The 20,028-nt window shown below is 43.7% G+C and overlaps 1 protein-coding gene across 18 annotated transcripts in view; it reads left to right on the top strand.

Moving 5' to 3' along the window:
* Positions 1–20,028, top strand: part of MAPKAP1 (MAPK associated protein 1) — a 271,024-nt gene that overhangs the window by 214,673 nt on the left and 36,323 nt on the right. For all 18 annotated transcript variants that reach the window (XM_074016541.1, XM_074016545.1, XM_005582208.5 and 15 more), the window contains one exon: positions 10,882–11,022. In XM_074016541.1, the coding sequence (XP_073872642.1) occupies positions 10,882–11,022 (141 nt within the window). The remainder of the gene's footprint in view (positions 1–10,881; positions 11,023–20,028) is intronic.

The raw sequence follows: 20,028 nt of genomic DNA on the forward strand, positions 1-20,028 counted from the left end.
TGCTGAGACTTAGCCCCACGTTATGGAGCCCACAGTTATGATCAGTGCTACAAAGGGTAGAAAAGAGTGCATAGCAGGGGACCAGAGCAGGTGAGAAGAATAAGAGAAGGCTTGAGTCAAAAGAAAAAGGAGATAGTCCAATAATGAGTAAGAAAAGAATGTTCCAGGCCAAGGGACTGCTCATCTGAAAGCTTTGAGATGAGAAGGAGCTTGGGGTATTTAGGAATGAATAAGTGGAATGGAATGAGGGAGAGTGAGCTGAAAGATGAGACTGAGGGATGGCAAGGGTCTAAGATGCAGAGCCTTGTAGGCCCACCTTCCATGATCTGCTCTTTTTTGAAATTCTACAAACCTGAAACTGTTTCTTTCTGACTACCTCATAAAACAAGATTACCTTGATTTATTGAAGGGGGTCTGAAATCTCCATGTGGAAAGTCCTCCAGCCTGGCTGGCTGTGGCTCCAAGAGTTTAATCAATTAAGCACTGACAGCAAAGATCCCTACCCCGGTGGTAGCATGGCTGATTCTAGTGAAGGGTATATCCTACTGCGTGATCCCGATGGCTTTAAAGAGATTACTGCAGAGCGGTGGGCAGGCGGGGGGCATGAACGTGTGTGTGTGTTATAGTATATCACCTATTGATTGCTTTTTAGAGACCAGCAAAAATGACTAGTAGCCAAAGGGAAGTGTTTAATAGAAGAGAAGTTTTGGGCTTATGAGGCTTTGGGGACTTAAAAGGCCTCTGGAAAAAAAATGTGATGGATGCAGAACGCTAAGGAAGAGTTTTCTCTGTGACTCACTTATGCATCCAGCTTTGAGTCTTACCGAGGGAGTGGATAGTTAGGTTTTATCCCTGATTCCTTTGCTCTGGCACAGCCAGGCATGACTGTGTTCTCGTTAGATACCATTACAGCCTATGGAGTTACACATTTCCAGCCCATCTGAAGAACATTTTTATTCATGGAGGTTATGTGGTGGTTAAAGGTGCAATTTTGGAATTAGACTTGGGTTCAGTTTCTAGCTCCAGCTTGTACTGTTTGTATGACTACCGTAGCAGAATGACATTCTGAGCCTCATTGTTCTCACCTGTAAAAAGAGGATAATATCCAACTTAAAGGGGCATTGGGAAAAATGGAATGAGATGACGTCTTCAAAATGCTGAGCATCGTGTTGGCATGCTTTGGTAAGCACTCAGGGTGTGTTAGCCGTCATCACAGTTGTTCAGGCAGAACCCCTGTCCTCGACAAACCTAGTCTGTTGGCGAGTCTGAATGGAAAACTAGGAAAGGTATGTTAGGTGCTCTTAGCCAAGATAAATACAAGGGGTGGTGTGCAGACCTCAGGTACTGTTAATGGTTTACCTGTATTACATCAAACTTCACTCGTTCCATCAGCAGCATTTATTGAACATCTACTGTGTGACCATGTGCTTTATAGAATGGGATGTTCCTGCCCTCAGGCTCCTTGTCCAGAGGGGAGTGCAGATACTTACCATGTAAGAGACTTATCAGAAGAACCTTCAACAAAGGGCTATAGCGCTTCAGGAGAGAGACAGGGGAGGTTCCATTTGGACTAGACCTTGAAGCATATAAATTTTAGAGCATAAAGGACATCTGACCAAATGGTAGAACCTGAGCAAAGTCCAGTTTGGCTGAAGCAGGGCTTCTGCGTGGGGAGTAGCAGTAAGACTTCAAGATAGAGTGGAGCAGAAAAGGGTTTATGTACTTCTCACTGTCAGTCACTTGTACTATTTTACTTAATTGTGTGCCAGGTCCTGAGCTAGACACTGCTCCACTTTTGAAGAACCACTCCCACCCCCACCATTTTCTTTTCCACCATTCCGCTTCACACCCTGTGCCAAAGGCAAATACTTGGTGTTCCCTGTGTATGTCCTCATGCTTTGTGGACTTTATGTTTTTTCCTATACTGTTCCTCCTGTCCTCCTTCCCATCATCTGGGAATGCTGCCATCCCCCTAAGTTCTGGAAGCACTAGCACAGCACCTGGCATATGGCTGGTGCTAAGTAACTGTTTGCTAGTCTGGAAGGAACGGTCAACAGAATTGTGCTATGGACACAGGTGAGGATGTAACAGAGGCCATTGATCTTCCAATTGAGTTCTAGAGTTGGCATAGATCTTTATAGAGAAGAGACACTGAAGTTGCTTTAATTTATAACTAGATTGGGGCCTTTTAGACTTTGTGTAAGACTCCTTGAACCGTAAAATGAATGTTAAAGTCCTGTGCAGTTTGCATCTATGAATACAAGGAATCTTCCGGTAACATACAGTGAGTTCATCTGAGCTTTGATTTAATGATTAGTCCTATTTGTTTGACCTCTAAGTGTCTCCCTCAGTTCCAATTAAATCACATATATGAAAACACTTTTAAACTATAAAACAATATTTATAATTAGCCTTGGTCTGATCACCTGAAAGTAAACCTGTTGCTTTTATGTGTGTGCAGACTTTGCAGCTGTGTTTGTTGTCAGGTTGTAACACATATACACAGCTATAACTGCACTTTTGTTTCCCATTATTATCGTCCAAATAGATATCAGGGGCAATGAAAACATGGCATTATAACCAGTAAAGTCAGCAGGTCTCAAACTTTTTGGTCTTAGGACCTCTTTATACTCTTAAAAGTCATTGAAGACCCCAAAGAGCTTTTGTTTTGTTTTGTTTTGTTTTGTTTTGTTTTGTTTGAGGCGAGGTGTTGCCCTGTCGCCAGGTCTCACCCAGGATGGAATGCAGAGGCAAATCAGCTCACTGTAGCCTCAAACTCCTGGGCTCAAGGGATCCTCTCACCTCTACCTTCCGAGCAGCTGGGACTACAGGTGTGCACCACCATGCCCAGCTGATTTTTTTTCTTTTTTAACTTTCAGTAGAGATAAAGTCTCACTATGTTGCCCAGGCTGCTCTTGAACTCCTGGCCTCAAACAGTGCTCCCGCTTTGGCTTCCCAAACTGCTGGTATTACAGGTGTGAGGCACTGCACCTGGCCAAGCTTTTATTTATTGAGTTATAACTCAATAAATTTTGATTAATTTAAAAATGTTTATTGAGAAAAACAGTAATTTCATTAATGTTAATGACAGTTTTGTTTATGTTTTGGGTTTGTTTGTTTTTTTTTTTTTTGAGATAGGGTCTGTCTCTGTCACAAGGCTAGAGTGCAGTAGTACAATCACAGCTTACTGCAACCTCCACCTCCTGGGCTCAAGCGATCCTCCCACCTCAGCCTCTCCAGTAGCTGGGCCCATAGGAGCACACTGCCAAGCCTGGCTACTTTTTTTTTTTTTTGTATTTTTTGTAGAGATGCAGTTTTGCCATGTTGCCCAGGCTGGTTTTAAACTCCTGAACTCAAGTAATTCACCCGCCTTGGCCTCCAAAAGTGCTGGGATTATAGGGGTGAGCCACCATGCCTGGCCCAAATGACAAATTTTATGAAAAGTAATTATTATTTCTTTTAAAAAAATTTTTCTGGCCGGGAGCGGTGGCTCAAGCCTGTAATCCCAGCACTTTGGGAGGCCGAGACGGGCGGATCACGAGGTCAGGAGATCGAGACCATCCTGGCTAACACGGTGAAACCCCGTCTCTACTAAAAATACAAGAAAATTAGCCGGGCGAGGTGGCGGGTGCCTGTAGTCCCAGCTACTCGGGAGGCTGAGGCAGGAGAATGGCGTGAACCCGGGGGGGCGGAGCTTGCAGTGAGCCGAGATCACGCTACTGCACTCCAGCCTGGGGCACAGAGCAAGACTCCGTCTCAAAAAAAAAAAAAAAAAAAAATTCTGAGACAGGGTCTCACTCTGTTGCCCAGGCTAGAGTGCAGTGGCGTGATCATCTCACTCTGTTGCCCAGACTAGAGTGCAGTGGCGTGATCACAGCACACTGTAGCCTCAACCTCCTGGGCTCAAGTGATCATCCCACTTCATCCTCCTCAGTAACTGGAACCACAGGCACCTGCCACCACAACCAGCTAATTTTTGTATTTTTTGTAGAGACAGAGTTTTGCCATGTTGCACAGGTTGGTCTCAAACTCCTAGACTCAAGCAATCCACCTACCTCAGCCTCCCAAAGTGCTGGGATTATAGGCATAAGCCACTGCACCTGGCCTGAAATTTTCTTTTTTTTTTTTTTTTTTTTTTTTTTTGAGACGGATTCTTGCTCTATCACCCAAGCTGGAGTGCAGTGGTGCAATCTCAGCTTTCACTGCAATCTCCGCCTACTGGGTTCACGCGATTCTCCTGCCTCAGCCTCTAGAGTAGCTGAGATTATAGGCATGCGCCACCATCCCCAGCTAATTTTTTTTATTTTTATAGAGATGAGGTTTTACCATGTTGGCCAGGGTGTTCTCAAATTCCTGACCTCAAGTGATCTGCCCACCTCAGCCTCCCAAAGTGCTGGGATTATAGGCATGAGCCACTGCACCCAGCCAGGCCTAAAATTTTTAGTGAAAAGAGTGTCATTATTTTATCTTATTGCAAATTTCTGTAGTGTCTGGGCTTATAGAAGACACCTGGATTTTCATATCTGCCTCTGAGTTCAGTCTGCTACAATACATTGCTTTGGTTAAAGTATATGAAGAAAATTTGGCCTGACCCAGATATGTTGTTGAAAAAGGGAAGAATATAGCCTTTTCAGATAATTGTGGGTATTAATTTTTGTTACTATACCAAAACTCAAATGGTTTCTTTTTTTTGTTTGGTTCTTGTTTTTTTGTTTGTTTGTTTGTTTTGTTTTGTCTTTTGAGACTGAATTTCGTTCTTGTTGCCCAGGCTGGAGTGCAATGGCATTAATCTTGGTTCACTGCAACCTCTGCCTCCCGGGTGTAAGCAGTTCTCCTGCCTCAGCCTCCCAAGTAGCTGATATTACAGGCATGTGCCACCACACCCAGCTAATTTTGCATTTTTAGTAGAGACAGGGTTTCACCATGTTGGTCAGGCTGGTGCTCAAACTCTTGACCTCAGGTGATCCGCCCGCCTCAGCCTCCCAAAGTGGTGGGATTACAGGCATGAGCCACTGCGCGCAGCCGAGCTTTTTATTCCTTTGTGCACTTGTAAGAGAATGGACATGAAAAAAGTAAGTCATGCCTTGCTGTTGTTACAAAAATAGTATTACAATTATGGACCCTGAAGGGGACTTGGGAATTCCCCACCACCACCACCATAGGTCGATTTAGAGTTTACAGTTTTGCAACTCAACAGTCTATTATAGTGCTGTTGCTGTAGGAGCGTGGTGAGGTAGGCAGGACAGGAACAGCCTTTAGCCACTTGAGGGAAGGGAAGGAAGGCACGTGGACTCCAGAATCCAACAGATCTGTCCCAGTTTCACCTTTCCTAACAGTGGAACCCTGGGCAAGGTTTTGACCCAGTCTTGACACTTTGAGTGAGAGTTTGAATCTCTATCTCTGAACTCTTATATTCCATGTTCTTTCTAATGTTATTAAGCCCCAAGGCTGCCTCTCAGCCCTTGGCTGCCTCACAGCACCTTCTCTTTCTTGGCTGCAGGCCCTAGACTCCACCTGCCTTCTTCCTCAACTCCTCTCTGCTTCCCTTTGCCTGTCGTGGCCTCTTTTTGCCATTCTTCACTGAAGACAGGTGCCAGGCCTCATTCCTCAGTTCCCCTTTCCTGATTTTGTACTCCCAAGAATTAAGCTCCTTCCCTTCCTGGGTTTTCTGCTTGTCCTCCGTACCTTCCTACCTTGTGATTGTCATTCTTCTGGAGCCTTGTCAGCCCATTTGAGCTGTGGTGCTCAAGTCACTATTAGGCCCCACCCCAAAATTTGATCTATCACAATACATCTTTGAGTTATTGCAGCTTGAGCATTTTGACACAATACATTATGGTAATCCATGGCATATAGAGACATTAACACTCCTGACTTTGACAAAATACATTGTGAAGTCTTTGAAGGCACCATAACAATTTATCTTCTCATTCACGAGGAGACCCAGTTCAGCATTAATGTAGATGAACACAGTGTGGCTTTTGTTTCATTTAATTGCTTGTGACCTTTTTAATTGCTAATTTAACAAAATACCAACGGGTTATATTTAAATTAAATTAACAGACAGTAGTTTTTGTTTTTTCAGTATGTTTATTTTTAAGATGTTCTGGTTCTCTCTACTTTTCACTTTGAGTTGCTAAAAATGTCTTCTCGGCCGGGCGCAGTGGCTCATGCCTGTAATCCCAGCACTTTGGGAGGCCGAGGCGGGCGGATCACGAGGTCAGGCGATCGAGACCATCCTGGCTAACACGGTGAAACCCCGTCTCTACTAAAAATACAAAAAAAATTAGCCGGGCTTGGTGGCAGGCGCCTGTAGTCCCAGCTACTACTCGGGAGGCTGATGCCGGAGAATGGTGTGAACCCGGGAGGCGGAGCTTACAGTGAGCCAAGATTGTGCCACTGCACTCCAGCCTGGGCGACAGAGCGAGACTCCGTATCAAAAAAAAAAAAAAAGTCTTCTCTTGAACAGAAGTGGACTTTTTAATGTGAAGTTTATAGTAGAGTAATTTTAATATGCAGATGGTACAATGTCAAGCATCTTTCATCTTTCATGTGTGGTTGGGCTCATTCCTTTCCAGAAGGGTACAAGCAGTAAATGTATACATGCAAAGTCATAGAACTTATCTGGTCCAAAAAATATGCTTTTGGAATAATGAATGCTTTGCTTCAGGTGTTTGTCTTTAGATCAAGTGTCTATTGCGGACACCATTTATTAGGCCCTTCTTTCTACCTTGTACTATTTTGTGGCCTATAGCTAATTTGTAAGCTCCTGCAGATCAGGAACCCTGCTTTATCTTCACCAGTGTCCCCCACAGTCTAGCATACTCCTGGCATAGGGAGAGAAGTGGTTGCACATTGCATGTACAATAGACCTGACCCCTCCAACAAGTGGTACTCCTGAGCCTACTTTGAGAAATGACACTGGAGGCCGGGCACAGTGGCTCACGCCTGTAATCCTAGCACTTTGGGAGGCCGAGGCAGGTGGATCACCTGAGGTCAGGAGTTGGAGACCAGCCTGGCCAACATGGTGAAACCCCATCTCTAGTAAAAATACAAAAAATTAGCCGGGCATGGTGGCTCACGCCTGTAATCTCAGCTACTCGGGAGGCTGAGGCAGGAGAATCGCTGGAACCCAGGAGGTGGAGGTTGCAGTGAGCCAAGATCTCATGATTGCACTCCAGCCTGGGCAACAAGAGCGAAACTCTGTCTCAAAAAAAGAAAGAAAGAAATAACCCTGGAACTCCAAAACCAATAGTTGATCCCGTTCATCAGATAACCTCCTTTGGAGTGAGCAGCATGAACTGGAGGCGAGTACAGGACTATTCCTTCCCCACTCCTTCAGGTGCTGTTGTCCTTCTGATCATAAATGCAAACATGCCCCTTGTCGGCTGGGGCAAGGCTCAGAACTCCTCCAGGTACCCGGAGGACTTAAGTCCTCAAATGGGATATGAATTTACACTATCAGATAGTAGAAGGTCAATGCAAGAAGCCAGCTATGTAAGTCTTGTACAAAATTAATACAAGGGTATTGACAAGCCTTGCTGGTTATTTCATAGCTTTAAGACCTCTACTAAAATCCTATCATCTCATCTGCCCATTATTAACATTTCAGCAAAATATAAAGTTTTCATTAATCTCCCACAGCAAATTTAGGAGTGAAAACTGGCACTTGTTTGAGCTTTTAGGACTACATTAGCTGGTGTATTAAACAAAATATGTCATTCTTCAGTAGCTTCTGTAAGAAGCTAAATCAATTTCCAGCCATATTTATGCACCACTTTATCTAAAAGCATCTGAATTATCATTTATAGCTAAGATGCTTTATTAGCAGCTGGCATTGAAATTGCTCAGTAAAAAATTATATGTCACGTTATAGTAATTTTTAAATTGGTTTTAATCCAACATCATAAAATGTAAAAATCTTAAGTGTGGGTTTTTTTTTTTTAGTAATTGGCATTTTAGCATAATGAGCTGTTACCTCTTTCCAAATCAAATACCTGCAATATTTAGAAAACACTAATTAATAAAGCAAACAGAATTTCTTGAGCTCAGAGCTAAGTTGTATCTAATAATAGCATTTTCTCAGAAAAGATGACTTGAAATGATTTTTAAAACATTAAATGATTTTAATATTTTACCAAAATACTCTGTAATTCTCATGTATAAGAAGTTCTAAAATAGAAATAAAACATGTTTTGACAGTTATGTTTCAGTAAAAATGAAGACTGGAAAAAGTGAATGATGATTCTAAACTCCAAATCCTAGCCAGCCTCTCAGTTTGGGATGTGGATATTACCCAGGAGAGAGTGGTAATCAGGATCATGGCATCTCTGTCCAAAACCACAGGCACTGCAAAGAAAGGAAACAGGCTACCCAGTGGCCCTTGCAGATGTGGAGTGAAGCTCTACAGTGTCCTGGAGGTGTGATGTTGGTGAAGTCACTCTGTCTCTCTGACCCTCACCTTCCTGTGGACATGGCAGCTGGTATTCAGCACATGTTTTTGAACTCTTGCTTTATCCTCTGAGTGGTAGCACCAGCAGTGTCTGAGTTGCAGTGTCTGAGTTGCAGTGATGAGAAAGCAGTCCCTGTGCTCTTGGGGTTTACAGTCTAATGGCAGAGACTGGCAATTACTCCTTGTGATAACTGTTCTGAAGGAAAATGCAGGGTACGGGGACAGAAGGAACCAAACTAGTGTCGGGGGCTTGCAGCCAGAGAAGGCTTCCCTGGAGTATCACTGGTGCTCTGCTCTTCAGGAGGAAAACAGGGAGGGGCTGGGAGAGAGTGAGATGGGGAGAAGGGTGACCTGGGCAGAGAGGAGGACAGCATGTGCAAGATACTTTGAGATGGGATTCTGCCAGAAGCACTTAGTGAAGGGCGAGGCCTCGTCCTTACTGAAGGAAAGCACTATTGTGGGCGCTGGGATGGTCCAGGTTGGGAATTACTGTAGTGTTTGCAAATAGAACACAAATTTCCTAATAAATGAGTTCACTGTGAAAGCATCAGACACCATCTTTGACTTAAAATACTTGCCCTGTAAACAGTAACTGTGGGAAGGAAAAGCATATCATTGTCAGGCTACCAGTTGGTCACAAAATTTTCCAGTTTTATACCCAAATCTAGAGTTTTCCATTCCCCCAGCTCCATCCCAAAGAGTTCTCTCTGGGTTTCCCTGTGGAACCGTTTCTGAGTGCTCAACATGAGGCCTAGAGCACCCTACTCTGGTCCATGACCCTACTCTGGTCAGCCTCTGCAAGATAGGCTTCTCTCCTCCCAACCCACTCTACCCCCTGCACTGGTGATGGCACCAGCAGCTGCACCTGCAGAAGTCCACATTTCAAAGCCCAGGGACCAAGAGATAGTTTAACTTTGCTTAATGTAACCATAGCATGTGGCAGCCTCCCAAAGCCTCAGAGTTCTCATCTGTAATACGGAAAATTATAAGACCTTCAATGCAGTAACGTGTGAAATGCTTCACACCAAGCCTGGCACATGGTAGGCACTCATATATACTAGCTAGTATTTATTTAGCAAAATTTAGTGAGAGCATTCCAGTTACCTTTACTGCTTGCAGAAGATATAAAGATGAGTAAGAAACTTTCCTGACCTTCACAGAGCTTCCAAATTAGGACAGAGCAACCACTAAGCAATTCTAGTGCAAGGCTGAATATAATCCAGTCTGATGCTAGAAGAAAAATAGTCACCGCTCTTTTGAAGCATATGTATTCTTTACCTAAATTTTGATGTGAATGGCAAAAACTGAAATTCAGAGAGATAAAGTCACTTGCCCAAGATAATACAGCAAATTAGAGGCAGAGCTAGGAGTTGCAGCCACAACTGTCAGGCTCCAGGGTCCAGTATAAGCCAACTTTTATGGAATTCATTGCCAGTAAGGACCATCAGAAAAGATTTCATGGGATAGATAGAGTTTGAGCTAGCCTAGGGAGGGGTGGGGGGATTTCTACAGGTCTGGGTAAGGATGGGAGGGCTGTTCTAGGGCAAGGGCAGCACGTGAGTAAAGGCCCAGAATTTAAAACCCTGAAGCACTGTGCAGTCTGAGGGGTTTGAGAGGGCTGAGAGAAGGCATATGTGAGAAGTGAGAAGAATATTAGTATGTTTCAGGCACATTATGGGCTGCTGTGATTGTCTGGCTAAAAAAACGTGTTCTTCATTCAGGAGGCCATGGAGCCAGGGAAGATTTTTGAGCGCCAGGCTTCTTATCTGTCTCCAGTATCACATATCAGAGTGCTCAGCATGCACAGGGTGCTCTCTGAGCATTTGGTGAATGAATCAATGATCCAACCTTTAGAAAAACGGATCAGAAAGTCTGTGACCGCTGGACTGCAGAGGGGGAGCCTGGTGACCAGGAGGCCAGTGATGAGGCTGTCACACCCAAGCACCAGCAGGTGCCCCCGAGCCAGTGGAGGCTGTGGGGCACAGGGCGAGAGGCAGTAAAGAAAACGGTTTGGGAATCTTGGAAAGGACAGAGATTCTTCAAGGAATGTGGATTACTTTTGTGATTAGGAAAATCACATTTGAAAAAAAACAAGAAGTGTGATACGGCTAACACCACCCATGCTTTTGTGGTTTTGACTCACTCTTGTGGACTGAGCTTCCTGCTGAGAGCAAGCAGGAATTTTTCTATCCTTGTATCCCTGCTGCCCAGCCAAGGACCTGCCATAGTGTTTGTGGAATTAATTGTTGAGTGATTAATATGTTACCATTCTCTGTTTACTGGAATGGCATTATTAAGTCATCACTCAGCCTTTTCTTCTCCAAATTAAATAACCCATATTATTTTAATTTATCCCAAAGCATTTTAAGCAGACACCATTTGCCAAGCCTCATGTATCTTTATGTGTTAAACTGCCTTTTCCTCCCCAGGTTCAAGGGCAGACGGGGTTTTTGAGGAGGATTCACAAATTGACATAGCCACAGTACAAGATATGCTTAGCAGCCACCATTACAAGTCATTCAAAGTCAGCATGATCCACAGACTGCGATTCACAACCGACGTACAGCTAGGTAAGTGCGTGAGCAGATGATGAGCTGGCTTGTCATGTCAGCAGTCAATGTAGAAATGGGGAAAGAAACAACATACAACTTTTATGTGACCTGAATGACTAAAGGTAATTTGTTTTCTGAGAAAATGTTTAAACAATGAAATTTGAAGTACATCCTTTTTCCCACTTGAGTGCTCTGTCTTGTCTTCTTTTTTATGAAGCAGAAGATTCGAAGTAGAACTAACTTGAGACTCTTTTCAAACTGATTGACTTCAATGAAGTTCCATAATTCTTTTCATTCTGTAATTCTCTTGCCTGCTATCCTTAGAACTGCTTTGTGACGGTGCCACCTGCCTATTCTTACTCAGCTAACTCATTGCTTATTCATTCAGGCCTTTATTCAGGAAGCTTTTTAATGATCTCAGAAGGTATATTTGGATCTTCATCATATAATTTGGAACTTTCAACTAATATTTGGGATTAATTTGTTCTAATTATGTGCTAAATTTCTGTTTTGACTTAAACCGAACAGAAATAGGAAAAGTGTCATAGTAAGCAACATACTATTAATACATCATCATCATCATCATCATGGCTGCCTTTTATAGGTATCTGCTATGTATTAGTCACTGTGTTAAGTGCTTTACATGTACTACTTAACTACCTAAAAGGTGGGGTATTCTTACTGTCCCTTTCTAACAGGGGGGGTAAATGAGGTACAGAGCAGTCAAGTCTCATGCCCAACTCACACAGTGGGTAGGTGGTGGTGCCAGGAGCAAACCCTGGTCCAACCAACTCAGGTGCACCTGCTCCCTAATAACGGGTCTCCCATATAATGGCCAAGGGAGAGGAAGAATGGGTAGTCATGCCAGGCTCACCCAGTCAGGGAGCTGAGCTGCACCCTGTCTCTGCCACACCACCCCTTCCTACGTCTCCTTTTAACTCCAAGGTTCATTTATTTCATGTTTCTCACAAATGCTTTGTATGTTTGTCATAATAAAATATTGTCCAATGTTGGCATTAGTTTGAACCTGGATAACTCATGAGAGGCCTCAAAAATCTCCTCACATGTTCCTACCCAACTTAGTGATTAAGAGATGGGCAAGAGAATCACAAATGGCTTAAATTTGTTAAATGCTCTATCAATAGACAGCCATGTAACCTTAAGCAAGTATCTTAATCTTTCTGAGCCTCAATTCTATCCTGCTTGAATGGGAATATCAGTAGTACCAATGACTGAGGGTTGCTATAGGGAACAAGTGAAATCCGACATGTAAAGCACTGAGTACGGGGCCTGCGGTTGTAAACTTCCCTATGTGAGAGCTGTTAGTTGGGAGACAGTAGAGTGCAGCGCTCAGAGGGCGCACTCTGGAGTCGGAGGCCCAGGTGCAAACCTTGCTGATTTATTAGCTGTAGCACCACTGGCAAATGGAGCAGAGCCCCAGTGTCCTTATCTGTAAAAATAAAGATAATTTTTTAACTATGAGGATGAAATGCCGCAGCACGTGCAGAGAACTTAGAAAGGCGCCTGGCCTCTAGCAGGTGCCTAGTGAGCATTAGCTGCTAAGATGATGGTGATTCTAGCAGGCTGATCAGATGAGGCAGCACTCAGTAACTTCGAACCAAAACAGACACCACCTTTTTTTCCCCTCTGCATTAAGTCCTCAACTAATGTCCTCAATAGATTCTTGGAAACTGGAACTTTAAGTGAAATGACATATAATAAAACTGATTTTTTTCCCTTATCAACATTATAACAAAACAACATTGAATAAAATGATGTACATCATTTCACTTAAAGTTGAAGTTTCCAAGAACCTATGAATGACAGTAAGTGAGGACTTACTGTAGCTCTTCTTCCTCACAAAAACCTTAAATATTTAAAGTGGTAAAATTGCTTATTTAGTGTTGATTCGTAAATCATAAAGTCGTTCAGTGTTCCTCCTGGGGATATTTTTCCTACTGTATTTCAGAAATGAACGTAAGACTGATAAAGAAGTCAGTTTTCAAAAATAAATAAAAGAGTACATACTATATGATTCCATTTATATGACATTCACAAATACAAGGAAATAATCTTATGTAGGAAGTAATGATACTGGTTATTCCAGGGGTAGGATGGTAGTAGTGGCTGGAGAGGGGCTTCTGGGAAGCTGGAAAGGGTCTGCTTCCTGATCTGGGTGCTGATTACATGGGTCTGTAGACTTTGTGGAAAAGTCATGGTATATATACTCATGATTTGTGCACTTTTTCTGTATGTACACTTTCTTTCTTCGTTCTTTTTTTTTTTTTCTTTTTTTTTTTTGACAGAGTTTTGCCTTTGTTGCCCAGGCTAGAGTGCAGTGACATGATCTTGGCTCACTGCAGCCCCTGCCTCCTGGGTTCAAGCAATTCTCCTGCATCAGCCTCCCTAGTAGCTGGGATTACAGGCGCCCATGATGCCCAGCTAATTTTTTTGTATTTTTAGTAGAAACGGGGTTTCACCATGTTGGCCAGGCTGGTCTCGAACTCCTGACCTCACATGATCCACCACACCTGGCCACACTTTCAGTTTGTGAAAGTAAGAATGCCACTCAAACATCCAGTTTGTGTTTAGCTGCAGTACTTGCCCAATAGCAAAGGGTCTGCTTTTTCTGAATGGGCCTACTTTTAAGAAGCCAATAAGTAGGCTGGGTGCCGTGGCTCACATCTGTAATCCCAGCACTTTGGGTGACAAAGGTGGGCCGATCACTTGAGCTCAGGAGTTCAGGACCAGCCTGGGCAACATGGTGAGACTCCATCTCTACAAAAAATACAAAAATAGCCAGGTGTGGTGGTGCCTGCCTGTAGTCCCAGCTACTCAGGAGGCTAAGGTGGGAGGATTGCTTGAGCCTGGGAGATCAAGGCTGCAGTGAGCTGTCATCACGCCATTACACTCCAGCCTGGGCAACAGTGTTAGGCTCTGTCTCAAAGGAAAAAAAGAAGTCCAATAAGTATCCCAACTGTGGTCAAGACACAGCGCCAAAGCAAGGTCCCAGGTGAGCATCATGAGCAGATCCATCCCTGCTCATTCCCCATTGTGAACAGTGCCGTCTTGGAATCATAACCAAGATCATGGGCTTCTTTCCCCACTTTTTTCCAAAGGCAAAAAAGACAAACTTTAATACATTAGAGCCTGACTTGTAAATTATTTCAAAGGGAAAAGTCCACAAAAGGCTCTGTGGGAGGAGCCCAAGCTCTGCAGTCAGTCAGCACTGAGTTCGAATCCCAGCCTTGCCACTTACCTGCAGTGTCACCTGGACGAGTCTTTTCCCTTTTCAATCTTAGTTTTTGCCATGTGTGAAATGGGGATAATAATATTTACCTTTTAACAGTCTATGAAAGTGTCTGGCCTATAGAAGCATATTCTAAGTGGTAGCTTCCCGTAGTGTTTTATCATTGTCATTATTATTTATTTTGCCTATTGCCTTCTCTCCAGGTCCACCATCTTGAAAGTATTAAACCAGATCACTTAGATTATGGGGTGGCTCTCCTGGCAAAGTTCCACTTGTGACCACAATGGAGACTTGTCAGGTAGACATGAATGATGACAGTCATACAAGTATCTCCCTGGTTGTTAGAAGTGAGGCGACTGGAGGCTGGGGCATCGCTTCTGAACGCTTCCAGTGGCACACATGGCGCCCTCTGGTGTAAAGTCGCATCTCAGAGGGGCTTCTAAAAGAGATGATGTCAAAACATTTGTTTCTGTCATCAAAGTTCGGTCTTTATCATTATAACCAGAAATTTCATTAATTAGTCCTAAGGAATTTTGTGACAATCAGACAAACTGCCCATGAGTATTATATCATGCACTGAATAAACCCATTTTCCCATCCTACGTAGATTACACAGGTATGTAATTGAAGACCCTCTCTCCCTCCTTACAAAGCAGGTGTCACTGTCACATTCTGACAGCAACAAAACCCACACCTAGCAATCCAGAAATTCTTTCTTCCTGAAACATTCTACTGCCAAGAGTAGGGAGGCAAACAGCACACCCTGTATGAGTATTCAAGTGAGCAGCTGGATTCTGAGATGGGTAAATAATTTATTTTATTTCACCTGACTAGCCAGGTTCTTCAGGTCCTTCCTGACACTGATGGATGGTCGCCTCCACCTGTCCATCCTGTGTCAATCAGAAGAGAGATTTCACTTGGTCCCTGTGGCAACATCTTTTAAGTGGAAAGTGAGTGTGTGTGGCATTTGCCCAGCCTCCCTACTGATTCCACAGAAAACCACTTGTCCACGCTGAATTAGCGGTAGTAAGAGCCGCAGCTGAGGATTGGAATCCCCTGGCTCTGCAGTGCCACCACAGTTGCTTGTCTTCTGATGGGGTGGTAGTGGTCACTGTTCCATTTGTTTCTGAGAAAGTCGGGATGAGAGGCTCAAATTTTGACCTGCAAGACCCAAACTTAAATCAATTTTCCACCAGACTTTTTTTTGTTTTTTGTTTTTTTTTTCTGAGATGGAGTTTCGCTCTTGTTGCCCAGGCTGGAGTGCAATGGTGCAGTCTCGGCTCACTGCAACCTCCGCCTCCCGGGTTCAAGCAATTCTCCTGCCTCAGCCTCCCAAGTAGCTGGGATTATAGGCATGCACCACCACACTCAGCTAATTTTTGTGTTTTTAGTAGAGACGGGGTTTCACTATGTTGGTCAGGCTGGTCTCGAACTCTTGACCTCAGGTGATCCACCCACCATGGCCTCCCAAAGTGCTAGGATTACAGGCGTGAGCCACCGTGCCTGGCCTCCACCAGGCTTTTCTATGGCCGAAAAACTCCTTTAATGAAACATATGACACAGTTCTCATCTTTTAAAATAACTGTAATAAGAAATAGAATTTTTACAAAGCAGTTATTATCAAGTGCTTACTGTGTGCCACGCACTTTGCTAATCATTCTCTTTGCATGCACTGGCACCTGAAATCAAAGCACTATTATTAGATAGTACTGATTTTGTCACCATTTTTTATATGATGAAACTGGGGAGTAGGAAAAATCTAGTAAATCATCAAGCTGGATTAAGAATCCAAGACTGTCTGAGGCTGAGTCTTGAGCCTAACTACTATGACTTGGGTGCAAATCATTGTGCTAATTCTCTGTGGAACTATGACAACTTACAATACACCAAGAGCTTTCTCCGTGATAACCTCATTTAATCCACACAGCACATTGATATTGTTGTTCCCACTTCATGATTGAGAAAACTGAGGCTTGGAGGAGTTTGGAAGAACGTGGTTTATGTAAACCACTGTGTTGAGAGGTACATAGCTATTACTTAGTGCTAATTCTCCCACACCTCAGGCATCAGATATACGGAGAGTTCCAGGAGAACTGAGGCAGAAACCCAGTCCCATATGCCAGATCCAATCGCATACCACAGGTGCCAGTCCACAGGTATCACTAATAATTCACCCCCAGCCCAGGCAGGATGGCTCACATCTGTAATCCCAGCACTTTGGGAGGCCAAAGTGGGAGGATTGCTAGAGGCCAGGAATTCAAGACCAGTCTGGACAAAATGACAAAACCCTGTCTCTACAAAACATTTAAAAACTTTAGCTGGGTGTGGTGATGCATACCTGTGGTCTTAGCTACTTAGGAGGCTGAGGCAGGAGGATCCCTTGAACCCAGGAGTTCAAAGCTGCATTGAGCTAGGATCGTGCCATTGTACTCCAGCCTGAGTAACAAAGCAAGACCCTGTCTCAAATATATATATATAAAGAAAAAATAACTCAACTGCACAAAGGAAGTGATTACTTCTAGTTGGCCAGTTCCTAAACTTGTGCATATTCTTGCTCTTCTCCCACCCCTAGTATCTGGAGATGGATGTCCATGTACTGTGATACCCTTCTCCTCTTTCCTTTAGATGTTGTTCATCAGCCACCTCAGAATCCGTTCCAACACAGTCCTATAAGCAACCCCTACCAGTCAATTGAAGGTAGTTCTTAAATTGAAATCTCTTTGCCATTCCTGCTCTGCCAGCCCAGAATCTTACCAAAGTCATCATTCCAAACCATTCCTGTATTTCTCTAAAACATTCTTGGAATATTTCATATTGTCTGCTTTCCCTCTGTCGGTCCTAAAAAGTACAGATGTCCTTCAAGTGTAGACCTTACTTGAGATTCTACCAAGTTGAGGTTATTTCCATTAACTTGATCTCCCATGTACCTGATCCTGTGTGCCTGACCGCTTGAGGGAGGTCGCACACTGAGATATGTGCTACCCAAATGGGCCAAGGCTGGTAGGAGGAAGTAAGTTAGGGGAACATTGAAACGGAATAGGTCAAGCGGTGAATGCAGCCACAATCTAGGAAACCCATAGTATATTATCAATAAGTATTTGTTGGCTGACTGGCAGAAGCTAAATTATAATGCACCAGCCAAGGGAATGCACAGAAACAAATACGAGAACCATGGCAGAGAGGACCAAGACATCCCCACAGTGAACACCTCTTACATGCAGAGCACCTCGGAGCAGTGGGTCTGACCCTGAACATGTGTCAGAGTCACCCCGTCCCTGGCCTCATCCCAGGCCTGCTGGCTCAGTATCTCCCCTAGATTGTGGTGTTTGGGGGACACAAACTCACAGTATTGAAAGGACTTGCTTACCCCTTATCTCTCTGTCCAAGTTTGTTCTTACTGACTGGGTAGGTCAACCTGGTTTTTCTGATGCAGTCTCACGCTGAGAAGTGATTTGATATTTGCACTACTTGGACTTACTTGGTTCGTTTGCCTCATTTATCAGGGTAGACCCTTCCCATGTCACCGAAGGGATTTGTTACTGAACACGTAAGATACCATGAATTCCATCTTATCAGCATCGCATCTATAACCTAATAAAATAATTCTGTGTAGGGTATACAGAGTCTGTATAGGATTTATAGATAAATGATAGAAAATGACTTCTACCAAAAGGTTCCATGGTTACTTCCATTACCTTTTCATAAAACTATCCATTATGTATAATCATAAGACTTGTGATTATGGTAGTTATCAGAATATCAAGGGCAATACCACATGTCCTAGAGAAGGCAAAAAGGTTTCATCTCATAAACTGGCTCCAGTCAAGTTTATAACGGCTGCCCAGAGCATTATGCTGAGGCAGCATCTCTAGCTGTGTCTGAGGGCAACATAAAGAAACTCTGTGATTGATTAAAAATGTCTGCCCTGGGCCTGAGCATGATGAGAGGCAGCATATTTGCCATTTCTTGTCTTCCCTGCCTTATCTTTCCTACCGCAGTTATTATTTAACCCACTAGTCAATAACCACAGGCCGGCACTCAAAGGAAGACTTTATTACAGTGTTATTTTTGAGAATACAACATGCAAGCTTAAGAAACACGGTAATAGCACAAGAGTGAGTGAAAACAGCAGCAGTGACCTGGACTGCCTCACTCCTCAGGCTCACTCTCAGGCTAAACATGGTTCTGGGTGGCCGCATGAATAAGATATTTTTCCTTGTTAGTTTCCAGTGAGGTACCTGTGGAGTACAGTTCAAGTAATCACATAATCTGAATGTGTATGTTCTTAGGAAGTGGATTGATCTTCCACGTTTCCATTTCACTTCCCCGTTGAACGCTAAGGAGGTACCCCTCTCCATTCCAAGACACGATCAGAAGGAGGCGTGGGTCACATTTAACTCAGAAATCCCTGGGTCCATTGAGTAATTTGAAGATGGCAATTCTAATATTAAATGATTGTTCCATCCCTATTGTGACAGCATTTCCTGAACCAAACTTTGGAATTGACTTATACTAATGAAGTGATGAGGCAGAGGATGCATGCTATCAAGTCTGCCTCCAGAAAGCTCCGTTACCACTTTCGCACTAAATGTAGTGATTGGCTTAGGGAAAAATCACCTAACTGGGAATGTTGGAAACACTGGGGGCTTTTTCTGAGGCATATCTTCCTCTGGCTCCCTGCTCCCAGAGCCACCCTTTTGAGAATTCCTGTGGAGTAGTCCAGGGTTATTAATGACAATGTGTCAGGTTCCTCAGATGGCTGAGAAAGAATTGAGAATTGGAAGAAGTTGAGAAGCACTGGCGTGATGGAATTAATGGGAGTCAGATTCATGAGAGTTCATCCAGAGTTCTGTGCTCCTTTGATCACTTCCTCATCTTTGGCACCTGAGCTCCAACAGCGCAGCAGGGCCTGAACATGGGGACGATCAGGTTTCCCCCCTCTACAAGTGATACTGTAAATTCTCTTAGGGCCTCCTGCTTCCTAGCTGACTTCATAGGCTCTCCTGAGGTATCCATTTACTGACAGAGTATTTAGTGTGGTGATCTAACTGTCCTAGTGCAGAATCTTTGTAAATGCCTTCTCTGCAGAGAGAACTTAGCATGCATCCAAGGTCAGGTCTTTCTGGGATTAAACAGTACCAGGTCTCATTTCATAAGTTCTGCCCTGGTGCTGTGTCCTGTGCTGACTGCTGCTCTGTGTTCGTTCGTGTCCAGTCCACTCCTTGGTTTGCATGCCAAGCCTAACAGTCTAGTCAGGTATGCTTGGACTTGTCACTGAGTCTCTTACTGACCACATATTGGAATTGGCAGCTTTTAGCTGTGGTTCCAAACCGTTTCAGAATGGTTAGTCCTTTGAATGAAACCAGTGATCCTGGGGCCTAGAACTCCCACTTGATCTCAAGAAAGTAAAGCTCTACTGGGTTTCATTTTAGTTATGACCTGAAATATGGTTTTGTCATCTATTTGGGGTGCCTTAAATTGCTGGAGAGAGGGCTTTTTTGTTGTAATGCATTTGATCAGTGTGTGAATACGCAGTACTCTTGCATGGCGGGTGAGCTGGTCTGTTTAAGCCCTGGCCTGGTAGTATGGGGAGATGAATTATGGTTATGGCTCTGTCATTAATGGGTGACATCAGACAAGTCATGTCCCAGCCCTGAGCCTCAATTTCTTCATATGGAGAATGAAAACCCCAGACTAGGTGATCTCTAAGGTCTCATTAAGCCCAAACAGCCTGTGTGTCTGATCTTGTGTGTAAATTCAGACAAGTTTCAAAG

Source organism: Macaca fascicularis, chromosome 15 (genome assembly GCF_037993035.2).
Source record: "Macaca fascicularis isolate 582-1 chromosome 15, T2T-MFA8v1.1".
Taxonomy (NCBI): domain Eukaryota; kingdom Metazoa; phylum Chordata; class Mammalia; order Primates; family Cercopithecidae; genus Macaca; species Macaca fascicularis.